General features: G+C 31.6%; 1 protein-coding gene across 1 annotated transcript in view; it reads left to right on the forward strand.

Moving 5' to 3' along the window:
• The first annotated feature begins 3,111 nt into the window (after positions 1–3,111).
• Positions 3,112–20,971, forward strand: part of LOC139494054 (uncharacterized) — a 36,603-nt gene continuing 18,743 nt past the window's right edge. The window contains exons 1-11 of the mRNA XM_071282221.1: positions 3,112–3,133; positions 3,686–3,751; positions 4,765–4,830; positions 5,718–5,927; positions 12,091–12,311; positions 12,717–12,786; positions 14,284–15,221; positions 16,318–16,360; positions 17,285–17,342; positions 18,984–19,240; positions 20,047–20,242. Coding sequence (XP_071138322.1) covers positions 3,112–3,133; positions 3,686–3,751; positions 4,765–4,830; positions 5,718–5,927; positions 12,091–12,311; positions 12,717–12,786; positions 14,284–15,221; positions 16,318–16,360; positions 17,285–17,342; positions 18,984–19,240; positions 20,047–20,242 — 2,147 coding nt within the window. The remainder of the gene's footprint in view (positions 3,134–3,685; positions 3,752–4,764; positions 4,831–5,717; positions 5,928–12,090; positions 12,312–12,716; positions 12,787–14,283; positions 15,222–16,317; positions 16,361–17,284; positions 17,343–18,983; positions 19,241–20,046; positions 20,243–20,971) is intronic.

Genomic DNA, 20,971 nt, shown 5'->3' on the forward strand with positions numbered 1-20,971 from the left:
AATTTTCGATTACATATTCTATCGTTTAAATATTGTGTCTATACTTGTCTAACTGTTCAGATTTCGATCTCTGCAGGAAAATCAGCATCTTGTTTAAAGCTGATTTAGTGGTATATGTAATGTTAGATTTTCGATGAAGTGCATGTAAATATCAAATGTTGCAGTTATTCTCTAAAGCTGTTTCTCAAACCGTAGATTTTTCATCCTTCTTTAAGTTGTTTAGAAACATTTTCAATTTACAAAATTCAGAGATTGATTTGAAATAGTAATCAAAGGTACCATAATTATGATTTAGAATGCGAGACGCGCGTTTCGTCTACATACGATTCAATAGTGACGCTCATATCAAAATAATTAAAAGTCAAACAAGTACAAAGCTGAAGAACATTGAGGATCTAAAATTCCAAATAAGATGTGTGCATGTGTTGTGTCTTGTTTAAGTCCTTCTCAATACAATCGTTTATATACATCACCCCACGATGCAAATAGTTGTGTAATTAAGTAGTCATGAAATTAATTAATTCAGGTGTTCAAAATTGTAGTTTTTTCATTACACTTGGATAGTTTTATTTTTAACTCTTTTCAGCATCAAAGTTGAAGCGGAGTATTACAGCTGTAACAATCATAAGTATTTGCTCCATACTTATAATTAGTAAGTGCAGTATAACACCATCTAATTTGTTTGAAATATTAGTGACATTACTTGATTGCATTTATGTATGAATCTTCATACTGAATTGCCAGTTGAATACCAGGTAATCACATTATAATATTATTAGACATATAACTTGTGTATCGCAAGACATGTTTAAGCTAACTTTCACATAACAATTGTTATAGTGGTAAGGGGAAAACATCCCCGACAAAACAGAACACAACAGAAGTAAAACAAAACTTAAACGTCATGACTCGTAGCTAGCAGACAAGATCGATAAAACGATAATTCTCAACTAGTATGAAATTAGATATATTCAAAGATAGTTCTACTACAAAATAGCTAAACATATCACTAGTACATTGTATATTCTATTAAACGTGAATGTCTTTACTTTAACCTAGTTATTTATAAAGTCAAATATGAACCATAGGACATTGATTTTCAATCATTTAGTTGCAGGAGGGTTATTCGTTGCTGTTTTACTAAGTGAAAGACTACCACCATTGAATAGTTACTGCCACAAAAGCCAAACAGGTACATATGTAGCTCTGCATATATAACCCATTTTTTGGTAAATCAGAATTTGTAGTTTAAATTCTACTGCGATTTAAGTCACGAATTTTACTGTTTCGTTATTCAATGGGCTTTTCTACCCCAAGAATTTATTACCGAAGCTCTGTTTTCAAAACTTTTAGGAATTTTGGTCCCCAATACTCTTCAACTGCGTACTTTATTTGGCGTTTTACACTTTTTTTGGATTCGGGCGTTAATGCTGAGTCTTTTGTAGACGAAACGCGCATCTGGAGTAAATCCAAAATTCAATTCAGGTATATACAATTTATTTACAACCACTGGATCGTTGCCACTACTGGTAGAGTTTTGATTTCCCGAGTGTATCCCAGTTGTCAGCACTTCCGTCCTAAAATGAATAATCGTTGATGTGGTCATATTTATAAATTAACTGTTAACTGAACTTTTACTCTCGAAATACTGAAGCTTTTCTAACGCAGGAAAAGATAACCTTAGCTGTATTTGGCAAACTTTTAGGAATTATGGTCCTCAATGATCTTCAACTGCGTACTCTATTTGGCCTTTTTCACTTTTTTGGATTCGGGCGTTAATGCTGAGTCTTTTGTAGACGAAATGCGCATCTGGAGTAAATCCAAAATTCAATTCAGGTATATACAATTTATTTACAACCACTGGGTCGTTGCCACTGCTGTTAGAGTTTTAATTTCCCGAGTGTATCCCAGTTGTCAGCACTTCCGTCCTAAAATGAATAATCGTTGATGTGGTCATATTTATAAATTAACTGTTAACTGAACTTTTAATCACGAAATACTTAAGCTTTTCTAACGCAGGAAAAGATAACCTTAGCTGTAGTTGGGAAAACTTTTAGGAATTGTGGTCCTCAATGATCTTGGCGTACTTACAAAATTTAATCCTGGTATCTATGATGAGCTTATTTCTCCAACGCCAAAATATGCTTTTATTGGTATAAAATGAAAAGTAACAAAAATACCGAGCACAAAGGAAAATTCAAAATGGGAAGTCCGTGAACAAATGGGAAAAACAAATCATCATACAAAAGGAACGCAACTGTCATATTCCTGACTTGGTACAGGCATTTCCTTATATAGAAAACTGTTGATTAAACCTGAATTTTGTAGCTAACTTTCAATAAAGACTGGTTATAAAATTTTATAGCAGTTTTGTTAATATATCCCATGAATTTAGATTTAATCCTTGTCAACTAATCAGCTCAGTGATTGTCATTGTGGTTTTGAAAAACTGGTTGTATTTCTAAATATCCCCACGTGTTTGTCAATTTTCATTTTGCAGATTATGGTAATTTAACAGAGGAGAAAACACTATTATATGAAGGGGTTCCTCAACCATCAACAACTGGTGAGTATTTATATGTTGTAGTACCATAAGGTGTCATGGCCTGGTAAGATTTTCTGCAACTCACTAACTTTAAATATATCTTCCAATTTTTCCTCTTTGTGGACTGAACAATGTTTGGGAAACCCGACAACGGCTCACATTTAGAATGCATCATCATCGAATTAAATTTAATGATCTCAATAACAACAAATAACCCTATGCAAAATGATGAAATCAAAACCTCAAGCACTTAAAACGAAAGGATAACAATTGTCATATTTTTTTTTAGAGACATTTCTATATTTAGAAAATGATTCATTCAATCTGTTTTTTAAGCAACTTTTAACTAAAAAAAATGATATAACATTTCAAATTTTATAGCAATGTTGTTCATAAAGTCCATCAATTAAGATACGGTCAATGTAAACTAAGCAGTTTAGCAGTTGTCGTTGTGGTAGGTAAAACCTGGTTTTATAGCTAGGTTGATAATTCCCCGGTTGTAGAACAATTGTACTTTTACAGATGATGATGAACTAAATTTAAGGGAAATACAGTCAGATGAAGGAATGGCTCAAACAGCAACATTTGGTGAGTAATACTGTTTTAATATCATAATTTAGTTATGACAAAGTCAGATTTTCTTCGATTGCATATCTTTAAATGTATTCGTGCTTTTTCAATATTTTTCCGAAAATCTATTTAAATATGCAAAAAACAATATTTAAAACGTCTATGAAAGCCGACACAGACTCATAAACTACCATCGGTTTTAATGCAAATGATCCCAAAAATAAAAAATTTCCCTAAAATAAAATGGTTAAATAAAAAACCTTAAACACATAAACGGAAAGATAACAATTGTCATATTATTTTTTCTTATTTTGTGGAGACATTTCTTTATGTAGAAAATGATTCATTAAATCCGTTTTTTCAAAGCGAGTTTAAACTTGAAACGGGATACAATGTTTTAGATATTATAGCGATTTTGTGCATAAAAAAAGCTCATCAATTAAAAATACGATCAGTGCAATCAACACAGCTCAGTGGTTGTCGTTGTGGTGGATAAAACCTGTTTGGTTTTTTTTTGGCTGGGTTGGTAATCCCAAAATTGTAGGACTTTTTTTTTTTTATCTTTTACAGTGGATGATAAGCGAAATTTTAGGGAAATACAGTCAGATGAAAAGACGACTCAAACATTAAAAGAAGGTTTGTAATTACTTTGTAATATTAAAATTTAGTTATGACAAAATCAGATTCTCTTCAATTTTATAACTTTGAATGTATTCGTTGTTTTATCCAACTTTGTTAAAAAAATAAATAAATATGATGCAAAAACAATATTTAGAAAAATACGTACTATCAAAATAAAAAAGTAGAACATATTTCTAATAGAATAAAACTATCAAAAGGGAGAATGATAACACGTTTATATTTCATAGATTATTTCGTCTCAATACAGAGCGATTGATGCTGCATAATTTGTGTACATTTTCTTACATACGATATGTTTGTCATATGGCTAATGTACTTGACCTCAATTGTATTGTTCATCTTCTTGTTAAAGATGTGCAGTGGTTGATCATGATAAGTTCTCGCTTCTTAGGGAAAAAAGAATAATCATGCTTGATAAATTCGTGTCTATGTTCCTTGCAAGTTCGTTATGTCTAACAACCTCATCTGATCATAACCTCATGTCCATGGTTCAAGGACAGCTTTATAATTTCGTGAGTTGGTCTCTTTCTTAGAAAATATCAGAAATATGTTAATTGTACTACTTGCAATAATGTGTGCAGAAATGATTGTTCCCTTTGTGGACTGAACAATGTCTGGGAAACCCGACAACGACTCACTTTTAGAATGCATCATCATCGGTTTAAATTTAATGATCTCAATAACAACAAATTACCCTATACAAAATGATGAAATCAAAACCTCAGGCACTTAAAACGAAAGGATTACAATTATCATATTATTTTTTATTCTGAAGAGAAATTTCTATATGTAGAAAATGATTCATTGAATCTGTTTTTTAAAGCAAGTTTTAACTAAAAAAATGATAGAACATTTCAAATTGTATAGCAATGTTGTTCATAAAGCCCATCAATAAAGATACGATCAATCTAAACTAAGCAATTCAGTGGTTGTCGTTGTGGTAGGTAAAACCTAGATTTATAGCAAGGTTGCTAATCTCTAAATTGTAGGACAATTTTATTTTACAGATGATGATAAACAGAATTTTAAGGAAATACAGTCAGATGAAAAGGTTACTCAAACAGCAAAATTTGGTGAGTGTGTATATGTTGTAATACCATTATTGCATTACAACAAAATCAGACTTTTTCCTCCTTGTTTGTATCGTCTTTTTTTGGTTTTTAGAAACGAGAGAAATATGATGCAACAAACAACAGTTCGAAAAAATATGTACTAACAAAAATAAAGGTAAGAAAAGTATTCTACAAACAATACAATCGCCGAAAGGGAAAATAAAAACAAAAATTTGTCTCGAGACAAATCAATTTAAATCGGGCGACATAATTCCCTTGTTAAAAGCTATATATTTTAGATGTTGCATACCTTGTTCCACCAATTTTGTACGTATGAATTGTTTGTTACCCATATGTCCATTGTGCTTGACCTCAGTTTCATTGAATGCTAAACGATATGTAGTTTTTTGTAATATGCATCTTTCACTTATCTCTTATTGTAACCTCATCTGACCTTAACCTCTTTTTCGAGGTTCAAGGACAGTGGTATGGTTTCCTGAGTTGGTTTCTTGTGTAGATATTATAAGCAATGTTTTAACAATAATTTAATTATATTGTTAACATCTATTCGGAATAATTTATCTTACCTTGCCCTACATGTCATGGTTTAATGAACGAATCTAAGTATCCAAACTATGTCTATGCCTCAGAAACTATAAGCAAATCGATGCTTTTATCTTTGAGTACAAATGGTGTATGTTATTATTGTTATTAGCCCATATCTGCTCTTTATCTTTTTTTTTATGTATCATTTACAATGTTCATTTGAAGTTATATTTGTAGTGTAACTATTTCGATGTTATACTTTCAAATTGAATATAGAGTACATTTATTAATAATGACGAAGAATTATGTTTTCAAGAAAAATGTAAACGTCTGATTCTCAATGATTTTTTTATATTTTCCAGATGGACTAACAAGAGATGATATATACTTTTTACGAATCATTCATCTTCTCTTCAGAGTTGCATGTCCAGTTGTTCGAATTACATTTAACCATGAGATTCAACCAAACCAGTTAAGAAAAACACTCGATAGAAATAAGGGATTATTTGCAAAACTTAATAACAGAACAGGAAAATTCATCAATGATGTTCAATGGAATTTGTTATTCAAAGGTAAAACCTGAACTTTATAGTGTGTTAGCTAAGTTCATAACGGTTAATATTTGGGTGTGTGAAGTCTGAGGTGAAAATATCTTGCAGTACAGGAATCATGAGTGATTTTGTAACTATGCCATATATAGTAACACTTGAACAAATTTTACATTTTCAAATTCGTAAGGGGATTTTTCACAAATTCGACAAAAAATCTAAAGACTGTTCCAGCTTTTTTGACCGACGACGTAAAACATGAAAAATTGATGTTGGCATTCAACATAAACAAAGTACGAAAACGATTTAAATAAACTTGGACACAATCATTATTAATGTATCTAGTTAAACATTGCGTCCGATGATTCCGCCAGTATCCCAATATGGCCGACACGATTGAAATTGAACATAGTGGAAACGTGCATTTTTGGCTTAGATCTCTGAAACTAAAGCATTAAGAACAAATACGACAGGGGATATAAATGTTTAAAGGTTGGGATGTAAATTGAGAATGGAAATGGTGAATGTGTCAAAGAAACAACAACCCGACCATAGAACAGACACAGCAGAAGGTCGCTGACAGGTATTTAATGATGCGAGACACTCCCGCACCCGGAGGCGTCCTTCAACTGGCCCCTAAACAAATATATACTAGTTCAGTAATAATGAACACCATACTTAACTCCAAATTGTACACAAGAATCTAAAATTAAAAATAATAAAAGACTAACAAATGCCAGAGGCTCCTGACTTGGGACAGGCGCAAATATGCGGCGGGCTTAAACATGTTTATGAGATCTCAACCCTCCCCTATACCTCTAGCCAATGAAGAAAAGTAACGCATAACAATACGCACATTAAAATTCAGTTCAAGAGAAGTCCGAGTCTGATGTCAGAAGATGTAACCAAAGAAAATAAACAAAATGACAATAATACATAAATAACAACAGACTACTAGCAGTTAACTGACATGCCAGCTCCAGACTTCAATTAAACTGATTGAAAGATTATGTCTTCATCATATGTCTGCCATTAAATTTCAGACAAATACGACAACCTGTTGTTGGGTAACTGTCCGTGGATTAGTAATTTTAAGGAGATGTTGTAGATTTTGATTATTATTAAATGATAAAATATAAACAGCAATAACCTTCAGCAAAGTAAGATTTAGAAATAAGTCAGCATGACCAACATTGACCCCTTAAGAAGTTATTGCCTTTTATAGTCAGTGTTTAACATTTTTACGTATTTGTTTGTAATCTTAAAAAAATATACATCACCTCTGAAACTATTTTGCCAAGTTAAATCACACTTTGCAACAATTATCATAAGGGTATATAGTTTACAACAATATATTTCTGAAGACATTGCCTGTCAACCAAGATGGCCAACATATGGTTACATAGAATTTAAGAGGAAGAATGCAAACTGACTTTTATTTTTTTTTAAATCAGGATGTTAAGCTCTACTTATTGTCCATATATTTCAAAAATGTCAGATGACTTCTTAGAGAATTGTATGCCCTATATGACAAATCTACCATGTGTTTTTCTTCTTCATTTGTTTATACTATTTTGAATTTTTTTTAAAGATACAGCGAATATTTAAGATGATCAGCAAGACAAGCTATACAAAAAGGTCAACATGGTCGAATTCGAGTTATTGGCCTTTAGTGATGATTTTGGCAAAATGTTTTCCTTTTATACGACTGTAAACAAATGGCATTCCCACAATGCCATAATGTTGTCGCATTTGATTCCCGGACAAATACTTTACCTAGTTTAGATCAATGAATTTCTACTAACTTTTACCAAAAATTCCAATACCACAAAAAGAAGGTGGGGTTTGAATTTGGTTTTTGATTGGGGGTTCTGGTAACGACAGATCTGGAACTCGGGTCAAATAAAGGGCAAGAAAACAAGCGTTTTTGTAGTTTCTGGACAATATTTGTGTGTAAGTGTAAATGATCTCTCTGAATTGGTACCACGACGTTCATTATCATAAAGGAAAGGCCGTGATTGGATTTCTAGGTAGTTGTCCCAAACGTTTAGAAATAAATTGCAAAAAGGTGCCAAAACAAGAATTTTCTTAGTTTCTAGGCAACTACTTGCGTAATGGTTTATGTAACTCTTAGTGGGAGATATTGTGGAGATAATTATGCAAATCGTGATACAAGCATGAAATTTGGTATAGAGGTTAACTAAACGATAATTAAAAAAAATCAGCTGCTGGCCATCAAAAATTTCTTTTTTTCAAGATGGCCACCGCTCATTTTATAAATGGCGTCATATTCAATTCGCTACATTTTGTAAATCCTTTGAAAGCTGTGCTATAGGTATAATCCAAAGTAAATTTTGATAAAACGAAATAACAGTTCCTAAAGTACGATAAAACAATACATAAACGACGAAAAAGTGACTTTCGGTTCAAAAATGGCGGCAATTACGTTGAAAATGACTCCATTTCGTAAATCCTTTTAAAACTGTGTTTTAGGTATAATCCAAAGTAAGGTTTGATAAAAGGAAAATAACAGTTCCTAAAGTACGATAAAACAATACATAAAACACGAAAAGTTACTTCCGGTTTCAAAATGGTGGAAAAAACGTTGAAATGCCTACATTTCATAAGTCCCATGAAAACTGTGTTGTAGGTATAATCCAATGTTTTGTTAAAACGTAGATTACTTACCTAAAGTACTATGACACAATACATAAACGACGAAAAAGTAACTTCCGGTTCCAAAATGGCGACAAAAACGTTTAAAATTTCATTATTTTTTTCATTTTCTTCTAATTTAATTTTTAGTGGATTTCGTGTTGTTTCTAATTTATTATTAATGTAAACGTCCTTTGGTTTTTTGAGTCTTTGTTTGCTCCTTGCATTCCGTATAATTATCTGACAGTTGCCAACACACACAGCCGTACAAGATAGGCCAGAACAGAATCGTTTACAGTTATCAACAACGCTGGATTTTTTGCATCCGCTTTTCAAAAGTTTCTGATACGATGGTGCAAATGCAGCCAAAGAGGCCCATTTTGGTTTCCAACTGAGAGCACAAGTCCATCCATTTTAAGGCAATATAATTGATGTATGGCCGGGATTTTGAAAGTTTAACCACTTTTTCACCTAACCATCATATGATTGATCAATTCAACTGAATGGGCGTGTTTTCAAACAGTGGCATCAAAGAAGTTGCAGTTACTGGGATAGAAGAATATATTTTTTTAGAGGAATGAAATGACGACCAAGATATGTTTACAAAATTCAAATCCTCTTCTGTTAAATGAACTATGATTTACATCAGTGTGCCCTGGTATTGGGTGCAAAACGCTCTGTATGTCTATAAATAGTTTGCGCATAAGCAAAATTGATTAACGCATTTGTTTCATAACCTTAAATAATTTGATTAAACCAATTCAAAATATCTTTAAAAATCCAAAAGCACCAAGTTAATAGTAAATAGTTTAAATGTTTATGTGTCAGTTTTTTTACATTTTCGAGCATGAGCAAACCATGAAGAGTCAATTATGTATTTCTATTAAACGTCAAATGCAAGGAATATCGCCACCAAATCATATAATATCACTAAAAGAAGGTCAAGGAACAAGTTTTGTAGAAAAATAAAGTTTTTTGGAACTCGAAAAAAAACAGCCGTTTTGAAAAGACAGTGGCCATCTTGAAAAAAGATTTTTTTTCTTAAAAAGGTTATTATAATGATGCTTCGTGCTAATTTTCATTATTTGCACAATTCCCTCGATTGTGCTTGCTAATGTCATGACTATCTTCCGCTATCTGTGAAATTGTATATTTTTTTCCAAAAAGAAAATAATCTTCAAAGTTTTCAAAAAAGGTTCAATATGTTAGGGGTGTATTTCCAATTATTTTTGGGGGATTAATACATTTTCCTTCAAATATTTTTTGTTTTCCAAAAATTTCCTTTTTTCATTATTTATATCAAACATGAATGTGACTGGAGTTATTATATATAATAAATTAACATGGGTTTGAACGTAGTTTCCAATTTAAACTCGTTTATATTTTTTCGTTTGGGCTTGTATCATATTTTCCCTCCGGTTAATATGATCCATTCATTTTATATTGACTCTTAAAATTCAAGAGTCTATCTGAAATTGAGGGTAAATTATACGGCCTTCCAAATACCGTTTCGATCCCTAACATCACTGAAGAGACATATATTGTCGAAATCTAAATCTGACAATATGGGGGTAATATTCAGACGACTACTTTTTGGAGTTGTTATTATAAACGTTGTTACCCTTTTTTCTTGCGCTTTTAGATTTATTTGATTGAAAATTATAATGGATAAAGATAACCTTTAAGGTGGTATGGGAGTCTAAAATAAAAATGATAGAATTTGTTCATACTTTGCCAAAACGTAGTATCTATTGATATATGTTGAAAAATATAATAAAAATTATAGGTCACCGTGCATTTTCTCAAGCTACAGGATATGTCAAAATTACACATTTTGTATGGATCATGCAGGAAAAAACAACCATTTTGTGATTAGAAACTAAACAAAATGATAGAATTGTTAAATACTTAAGGAAAAGATTTTAGACAATGCTTTGAGAATATCAAAAGAAAAGATAGGGTCACCGTACGTTTTTTCCGGCTAAAATACAAAATAGTAGAATTTCATGTAAAATCCTTCAGAAAATGCACTGTTTTAGAGTTTCCTCCCCTTGAAATACCAATTTCATTTTTTTTTAAAACAACCAAAACTAATCAACATTTGCAAAAATAATAATATTTGTAATTTATATCGTTTAAATGGTTCTTTTAAATGAAAATCACATTAAATATCTGCATTCCTGCATCACATTTTGCTAACTTGATAGAAAATATGGACCTTTGGTTCTCTGTTGTTTACAATCCAAGATGGAGGAAAACACCCATACCACCTTAAACACAAATTTAGAGACTTATTTTACTTAGAAGTTTGAATGCCCCTTTAATATATGTTATAGCTAGAACTATCAATGTCTATTGGTTGAAGAATTACGGGGTATATTTGATTATCTTGCAGATAATTGCGATCATTCATCTTCCCCTTTCAACACTAGGCAACTAGTGTCAAGGAATAACAAAATATTACCAAGCATCATAAGTTGTGGATATTAATTATCGATAAATTTTTAAATGAGTCTATTGATCTTAATTTTAAAACAAAATAAGAAATTATATACAGCTGTTAGTGGACTTGTTAAATAATATTTCGAAAGACCATTTCATTATCAATTAGCAGTTCTGCGATTACAACACTTCATTCATATAAATAATGATATAGATAGACTAAAAAACTGTAATAATTTAGAACAATTAAAAAATATTAAAAGCTATATTAAACCCCAAATAAACTCATATTACAACAACCTGTTGATGGATAAGTTGAAATCTATTGATGATAAAAGTAAATTAAATTTTTATAAAGGACTTGAGCCAAATCTATTGATCAAACCTTATCTCTCTAACCCAAACTTTGAATTTAGAAAATTAATTACAAAACTTAGAATCAGTGACCATTCATTATTAATTGAAAAAGGAAGGCATTTTAAAATTCCTCGCGAAGAGAGACTTTGCAAAAAATGCAGAGTACTAGATGATGAGAAACATTTCTTAATAAATTGTTCTCATAATTCAAAAATTAGATTAACATAGTTTAATTGCATTAACAGAGAAAGTAATTCATTTGCTAATCTCACTGACATTGACCAAGTTATATATATACTTAACCCATCAACACCAACACAAGTGAATAAACTAGGATCCTTTATAAAAAAGTCAATTGAACTGAGGACAGGGGACCCTTTAATATTTACCTGAATTTGTGTATATATATTGAGTTACTTAGTTATTGTCTTTATTTGTTTTTGTTGTTGTTATATGTCACAAACTGTATAGTTTATATGGCAATAAAACTTTGAATTGAATCATATAACTCACTGGTGTGTTATAAATTCAAATAATGAAATTTGTTTTCAAAAGAACAGAAGTATTTGTACAAGAGCATGTATTACACGAAGAGATTAAGAAAGTAAAGTTTCCCGAGTACTTTTAAAGTCATCTCATAATGAAAACCTTGTGGTGTACATTATACATCTACTTGAAATATAGATACTTTTATTGTCATCTTGTTATTTTGTTTCATTTTTTTTTATTGAAGGGAAAACAGTTAGATCAGAAGATTTTGATATAAATCTCATGATATACCTTTTACAAACACTTGCAAACATCAAAGTTTCCGATTTATATCCAATCCCAACTGATACGAGCACCAGTGCCATGCTGTCAAGAATTAAATATATAAGAAATGAAACAACTCAAAATGGAAATGGAAAACTCACGGAAGACCAGTTCAATCAATACTGGGGTGATATTGGGCAGGTCAGATATTATATCATTTTGTTGTAGTATTTTACATGTAGTAAATATATTATACATGATATATATAAAATTTTAAAAAAAATCAACTTTAATTATGATGTCTTTGATGTTACAATGGCAGCAAGTCTTCTACCAATGCTAACGTATAGAGCAAACGTGTATAGCATCATGTAAAAAATGACAAATATGTATACCTTTAACTTAAATTGAAACATTGCATCACATGGGCGTGAATCTTAAAATAAAAAAAAACTTGAAGTTAAAACAACTTGTGGAATTATTTCAATATTCAATTTTAGTGATTGTTCATTATAAAATAAAGTGAACGGCTTAAATGCATTTTATCAATGTTAATATAGAAATTCAATTTAGTGTTTCGTTATTATCAAAACTTTTATTACACAGGCTATACTGAAATTAGCGTCTACACATACATTTGCCATCGAGAATGACCAAGAGGACATACGATTGATCGGTAAGAATTTAATAATATTCAATAATTATTTTAAATAACGTCTATACATTGTTGGTACATGTTACACCTGTTTTGGGTAGGTGAACTCAACATGTAACGTTTTGTGTTGTTCTTTTCAAAATGAACCAATTGAGTGACGTGACTGTGTATATGAACCCATTCGTAAAATAATATGATGATTAGCTGAACATGGGGAACCTCAACAATATGTTACAGAAAAACAGACAGCACTGTAGCCTAAACAAAATGAAACGAAAAACAGCTGCTCATATATTTATAATTTAAAGATTGAGCTTGAATATTTAGGAACTTGGTAATGATAGGAAATCGTGATTACTTTTTCGTGTACTGTTCAATTATGTATCAAACGAAAAATTGCAATATGTGAAACGAATTCGTGTTTCGTACCAATTTATAAAGGTCAATAAAAGATTGTTTTATGTTATACATTTTAGTAAAAGAAAACAGGATTGTCAAATAAACTAATAATACTACATAAATAAAGCATATGTTAACCATAAAACCTAATCCAACTTAAAGCTTTATTAGAAAATTCTTCCTCTAAATTATTTCTATTCACAAAAAAAATCGAAATCAAGGTACTACTTGCATTAAAAAAAAAGTTAAGAATGGAAATTGGGAAAGTGTCAAAGAGCAACCCAGCATGAAAAGCCAGCACTAAAACGCGAACTACAGCGGTATGCTTAACAAAACATGTGTACCAGTTCAGTGAAAATTGACTTCATATCTAACTCCCATAACATATAAATGAACTAAAATTAAAGAACATACAAGATAAGCAGAGGCTAGAGGCTCATGATTTGCGTCATATCGATTGCTTTTCTAAATGCAGTGTGAACGCACCGATAGAGATATTGTATTAGAGATAAAGTGAACGCTGACTTTTTTATTTATATCGATTTAAATCAGTTTTATTAATACAAAATGCTATGGGGACGGGGTCCATTATTCAGATATACCTGTTTATAACAAGTGAATAACAATCTTAAATCGGTATGAAGCAAAATTTGCAAACTATGGAGTAAATGACCTACGACCTACAACAAAACGAAAACATGTATTAAATAGTTAATATTCTCTGTAAGGGCTGATATGCCGAAAGCAGCTGCCAATATAACATTTGGAAACAAGGAATTTATACGAGTTTTGTTAATTTCTCACCTATTAATGAATTGAACAACACGATTATGTATACATTTTCTTCATTACTTTATAGAATGTTATTAACATCACTTGTAAAATAATGTTATTACTCTTGATAAAGTAATCGATAACAATCAATGATAAACAAAAAAAAATGAGTAATCCTTAAATAATCGATTGCATAAAATTCCTTCACATTATCAATTATTAATTAAATACATTAATCGATTATTATGGTCAACCCTGCATCGTGTGATAACAAGATTGTCCAATAAAGATATCTTTTTACATAAATTCGATCTTTTAATGTTGTGTTTTTTAAATTTATTTTAGGCAGACTCCTTTCAATTAGCCCTATCAATATCAACAATAGACAACTATGTACCTTCATTGATGTATCTGAAAAATATCCAGCTATGATACTTGAACAATTTATTTCCGAATATTGCATGTTAAAGCAAGTAACGATACATGACATACTAAGAGAAGAAAAACATCGACTTTATCATAAACGACTCAAAACAGTATCATGCTGCAAATGTACCACAGAGTTTCCTATCTATAGCTACAGTAAATGTATTCCTGAAAAGCACTGGGAAGCACTGTATACAGTCCCAGAGCTTGACAATTCATATAACTGTAAATGTGAATGTGAATCAAAACCATGCATTGAATGTTTTGTTCCAAGAAGGATGATCACATTTAATATATTTGTGGCCACGACATTAATTCTCCATATACCAAATATTTTGAAATTGTTTATAAGTCGATTATGTGTCGAGGGATTCAAGAATTTTCTCATGAATAATAAGCATACGATATACCATTGCATGAAGACAAATATGTGTTGTGAGTGCAACAATGATTCAACTGGAAAAATATTGATCAATGAAGCAGAATGGAATACACTTTATATCAAAGAAAATGCTATATATTGCAAAACAGGCTCGGAGTATTGTTGTTGTCAGTACGCAGTACGAAGTTTAATAAAATACTCGGATGTGGATGACACATTGTTGTCGAAGATTTTTAATGTTGCAGGTCCTTTAATAGTTCTCAACAAAGTGGGACAAGATACATTTTTCTACTTTCTAAATTGGACCGATGATGACAAACCTTTACAGGGAGTGTTAATCGAACTGTTAAACATTATAGAAGATAGACAATTAGTCCATACCATTCGATCATCGATCCTTTCGAAGTCGAATGAAACTATTACGAACCAATTTGATGCACGGAAATGGATTTCTAAACACTTGAAACAACAACAGGTATGCCTGTATATGTCCTTGCCATATCGAAATGTGTATTTAGTTTAACTTTAGTTCATTTATACATGCGTACGCTATATATTCTCTTGGTTTCTGTTGTCTAACTACAGACATGCCTCAAACAACCGTTATGAAACTTATACACAATTCTTAAAGCCAGAAAACACAGATCTAGATCAATTTTGAATTTGGTAGGCGTTACTTTCAACTGTCAAGCTTTATTTTTGGTCTCCGTTCTCTTAATATCAATTTAAGAAGCGTCATCTTTATTGTATTCGAGTTATGTCCATTTACATCGTTATATTCATGCTGGAGCATTATATGTGTCCTCATCTATTATAATACTCGCCATACATAAACATAAAGAGATATAGTATGGAGGCCAATCAGACAACTATCAGCAAACGTTCAAATGAAGTTGAAGTTAACAGTTATATGTGACTTCAACAATGAGAACAAAAGCATACCGTATGGTCGGATATAAAAGGTCCATCATCCAAAATATGAATTAATTCAATTGAGAAATAAAATCATTAATGTTATATTGATGTCAACAAGCATTCTGGGAGTTTTGTTTGGTAATACGTAGACCTAACGCTTAACCATTCAATGTTTGGGAAAACAATGCTAACTTGGTTTTTCAATTTTTAGGGTGTTAACTATTTACGACATCAAATTGTTATCTTCAAGTGTAACAAAAAAGTGTAAACAACTGATTTTCTCAGTACAAAACCAACACTTTGCAAAATAATCTACCTTACCAAAAAAATGAAATTTGAGCTGCCATTTGTCATGGTTACACTATATACCAGTTAGAAAATCAAGAAGCACGCTGAAATACATCGGACTGACAAATACACAGACCAGACAGACAGGCAGACGAATAGAAAACATGAAATATCACACAAAAATTGCCATTGTATAAAACTTACTATTTGTGATGGAAAACAAAGTATTCTTTTAAATCTATCTTTGCTTATATCGGTGAGGTTTGGAGATGAATATGTTCTAGTTAACAGTATATCAAAATCATTTATGGATATTTTAAATACGATTGGAGTGTTCATCTTTATAGGTTATTTGATATATTTTTTAGGCTACAACAGACCATCAACGTCAAATCCTTGTACGCGATGAAGGTATATTACTCATTAGTTAATTAATAATGAATTATTATTCAAAACATAACACACAAGATATATCATTGAGATATTACTCATACTGTATCCAGTAACAAGGGTGTGTTCATTCGCACTCATACCACATCTTCATGTATCTATGAGAACGAATGAAATTGAAGAGGGATGCGTTGCACGATAAACATCACAACTTGTTAGTAACAAAGAAACGTAGTCTTAGATCTCTAGAAACAAGACATATAATTTAATTTGTACATTGTTTTCCCGCCTGAGACAAAAGTCTCAGTATTGGAGACGTAGGCATTACTATTCAGCATAGCAATTCTATTCTATTTTTGTTTTTGTCATATGTATTTTTTTAACAATATATGATATAGAGAAGCATATGCACTTTTTGTGAAATTTATGTTCTTGTCCCGATAGTGCCATCATGACTGATTGAATGTGCGCACAAGTGATCTGTCAGTTGGAATTTGTTAATTTTGTTTCATTGGGGCATTTTAAAACATCGGTAAGACATGCATCGATTCGTTGTCATTCTAGAACTTTGTTTGTCAGGTGAATTCGTCAATTCATTCCGTGTGAGCCAAGACTTCGTGCTGAAGACCGTACTTCAACCTATAATTGTTTACTTTTACACAATTTCACTTTGGTGGAGAGTTGTCTCATTGGCACTCATAGCACTTCTGTTTTTATTTCTATTATATGAATATGTGAATATGACCCATCACATTGCAGCTTCCAAAGGAATGTCATTTTTTAAGTTTTATTCAGCGAATGGACGAAAAAATTTTGACATTAACAATGTATGTGTTTTAAATAGTTTAAACTGAAAATATCTTACTTTTGAATGCTGTATTTCAATCGTGGAATCGGCATTTAAAGTTAAGACAATGATTTAAAACAAAATGTTTTATTTGTTAGATGGTTTGAAAGTAAAAAGTATAGATATCCCTGAAGATTTCCCTTTGCCTCCTGTAACGTAAGTATGACTTTGTATATTATACAACACATATATGTGTTACAAATCTGAAAATACAAGCACAGTCAATCTTATGTGGCATGTTGTACAAAAATGCCGTTGTTAATTTTTTTGTTGAAAAAGTTGTCATGCACTTTTAATACAGGTATTGTTTAGTTATTCGAAATGAATCGATGGATTCAAAGTTTTCCAATATAATTCCAAAGAAAATAAGTACACTATAACTGTAGCCCACATTACTGACCTTATATATATCTTTTGTTTTAAAGTATCCTAGATATATTAAGTGCATGTTCGTCTTTATATGTCCTTAAAAGAGGGACGAAATATACCAAAGGGACATTCAAACTCATAAATCTAAAACAAACTGACAACGCCATGGCTAAAAATGAAAAAGGATAAACAAACAACAGCACACACGACACAACATAGAAAACTAAAGAATAAACAACACGAACCCCACCAAAAAACTAGGGGTGATCTCAGGTGCTCCGGAAGGGTAAGCAGATCCTGCTCCACATGCGGCACCCGTCGTTTTGCTTATGTGATCAGAAATCCGGTAAATAGTCTAATTCGGTAGGTCACATTCCGGAAAGGAAAGGGGATTGTAGTTACGTCGTAAGGAACATATCCGATATCATTTGTGATACGGTTATTCCATAACGGTCAACCAACTCGTGATGGCGTCCGTAAAATTTACAAAGGGATGATTTCAACTTCACCATTTTGAACTCTTGGTTTAATAGCTTCCTTGTGAGCAGCAACCCTCTATCAAGAAAATCATGATAGGAAATGCAAGCACGGGAATATCGTATCAATTGGGAGATATATACCCCGTATGCAGGTGCTGCTGGAATGTTGCTACTTAGAAATGGAAAGTTCACAATTGGAAAGCTGAAATCATCTCTTTTGTCGTAAAGTTTTGTTTTCAACCGACCCTCATTGTCAATTTCTAGATGTAAGTCAAGATATGAGGCCGACTTAACTGTATCTGTAGTATCCTTTATCTCTAGCTCGATTGGATAGATGCGTTCTACATAGTCACCAAATTTCGAATTATTTAGTGAAAGAACATCATCTATATAGCGAAAAGTAGAGTTAAAGGATAATGCTAACTTCTTATCTTTCTTCCTAAGAAGTTCCTGCATGAAGTCAGCCTCATAATAATGAAGAAACAAGTCGGCAAGTAGAGGGGCACAGTTTGTTCCCATTGGAATGCCGACAGTCTGTTGAAAAACACGTCCTCCGAACGTAACAAATATGTTGTCAACCAAGAAATCAAGCATCTTGATAATATCAGTTTCAGAGAATTTTTTGTTCGAATCAGAGTGATCCTTTACAAAGTAGGATTTATCCCTCCATAAGACAAGATAATGGCGACCAATACCAGAGGAACAGTCAAATTCATAAATCGAAATAAACTGACAATGCCATATCTAAAGATGAAAAAGGGACAAACAGACAAATAATAGTACATAATAAACAACATAGAACACCCCTATAGAATAAGCAACACGAACCCCATCAAGAACTGGTGGTGATCTTAAATTCTTCGAAAGGGTAAGCAAATTCTGCTCCACATGTAATTCTTTATATGTCCTTTACATGCTAGTAACACGTTTCATGTTTCAATCTTTACAGTAAAAAGTTCAATGATATTACTCCTGAAGAAAATAATTTCTTATTGGTATTTTATGGGCTAACAAACATGGTATATCCAGTATTAAAAAAGGTCTTTGATACAAAGTGTCCTGATCCTGTGCTACACAAAATCTGGATAGAATTTTCCCAAGCTAACACAAAAACACCAGCCAAGAACTATAGTGATGACGACAATAGACAGAAAAAAAGAATTTACCTTACAGAGTCCCAAAAACAACAACTTTTTCCAGCATATGGTGAGTTTTAGTCATTGATAAACAACACTTGTTTCATGCTCTATGCTTTGTGTTTATCATACAATGAATTATCCACACTAGTTATCTTTGTAGTTATGACTTATACACCTAAAGGAGATCACTATTCGGCATATGAAAAAAGTTTGCATACTGTCTAATCATGTTAATCATCGATACAGTTCAACGTGCCCAGCCAGTAAATCCGACAAAATTTGAAGAGCTTTGACTTCTGAGTTTAACAAAAACAAGATGTAACAAGTTGTTCTTTCTTTAATATTTGGGCCTGATAATTATATTATATCATTCAGCAATGAAGTCGTCACCATGAACATACATGTAGCATGATATTACAAAACAGCATACCGATGTGAATAGAAGTGCGTCGGGGAGAGTATCAAAACATCAATGTTGCGAATTTGTTAATTTATGTGTGTATATCCCGAACACAGGATTTTTTAATTTCATACAAGTAACTGCACACTAAGTTGAAGAAATTAAACAAAGGAGACATTTACTGGGAACGACCAACGTTCAGTCGACGTAAACATAACTACTATCAAAAAAAAAAGATGAACGCACATATTGTAAAAATATTGTTAATATACTTAATCATACAGCGCAAAATAATATAACATAATAAACATTGGCTCGGTAAAACGATTAAGGCTGTTAGTTTATTAATTACTAAATTCAAAATCTGGAAAAGCATAGATCAACTTCCTTAAATAAAATTATAGTATGGTAACTTTATAGCATGACTAGTTCTAACATGGAACACACATATCAAAGGAAGTTTCTTTTTTTAGGGAAAGCAAGTCGGAACATTAATTTGCAATTAATGATTCATATTTTGAAACATATATCCAAAGAGGAAGCGCAGACAGATGATGCTCATCAACTGGAAGCTGTCGAGAATATCAGAAAAGAAATAGTGCAAAGCAGTACTGGAGTTTTAAATAAAACAAGGTTCCTTGATATAATGAATAGCTTACAAAAGGTGTGGTATGACACGGTTTCTTGACACACTTATTTTGTAAAGTATGAAATAAGTTAAACATAGATGGCATACAAATAGTGATACATTTAAGGTTTAATCATTTGTCAACATTGGTATCTAGAAACATGGAAATGTTTCGAGTCAATACAGAGATTATTATTTTTTTTAAATAAGTCGAAGGGATTTTCAAAATAAAATCCTCATGTTTGTCTGTGTAATCTAAGAATAGCTAACATATTGAACGTTTATTAAAGCAGATTAGACATATTTGAATAACAAGGGACAGATTTCAAGACATTTTTTTTTCTTGACGATGCAGTTTAACCTGTGTTTTATTCAATTGTTCTTTTGATATTTTTAGATACGAAACTAATGCGTTGACAAAGAAAACATTAGAAAATAATTTTAAAAAAAGGTTATAAATGGGTAATCACGCGATCACGTGCACCCACGAGATATTTTATCTCTTTACCATTGAAAATTTGATAGTTTTGTTTTTTGTAGGCACTTTTACATTTTGAAGGAAAACTGTATGTAGAAAAGATCTTACAACTTTGCCATGTTAAACGTATCCTAGGTATGTAAATATTACCTTTCTCAATGTGTCATATGTCGACCTAAATGAAGTTATTTCAAATCTTAAAAAAAGCATCGTTCTTAACAAGTCAACAACTATTTTTGTAACAAAATCAATGTAATATTTATATCTAATTTACTTTTTTAGTTCGATCGAT

Source organism: Mytilus edulis, chromosome 11 (genome assembly GCF_963676685.1).
Source record: "Mytilus edulis chromosome 11, xbMytEdul2.2, whole genome shotgun sequence".
NCBI lineage: Eukaryota > Metazoa > Mollusca > Bivalvia > Mytilida > Mytilidae > Mytilus > Mytilus edulis.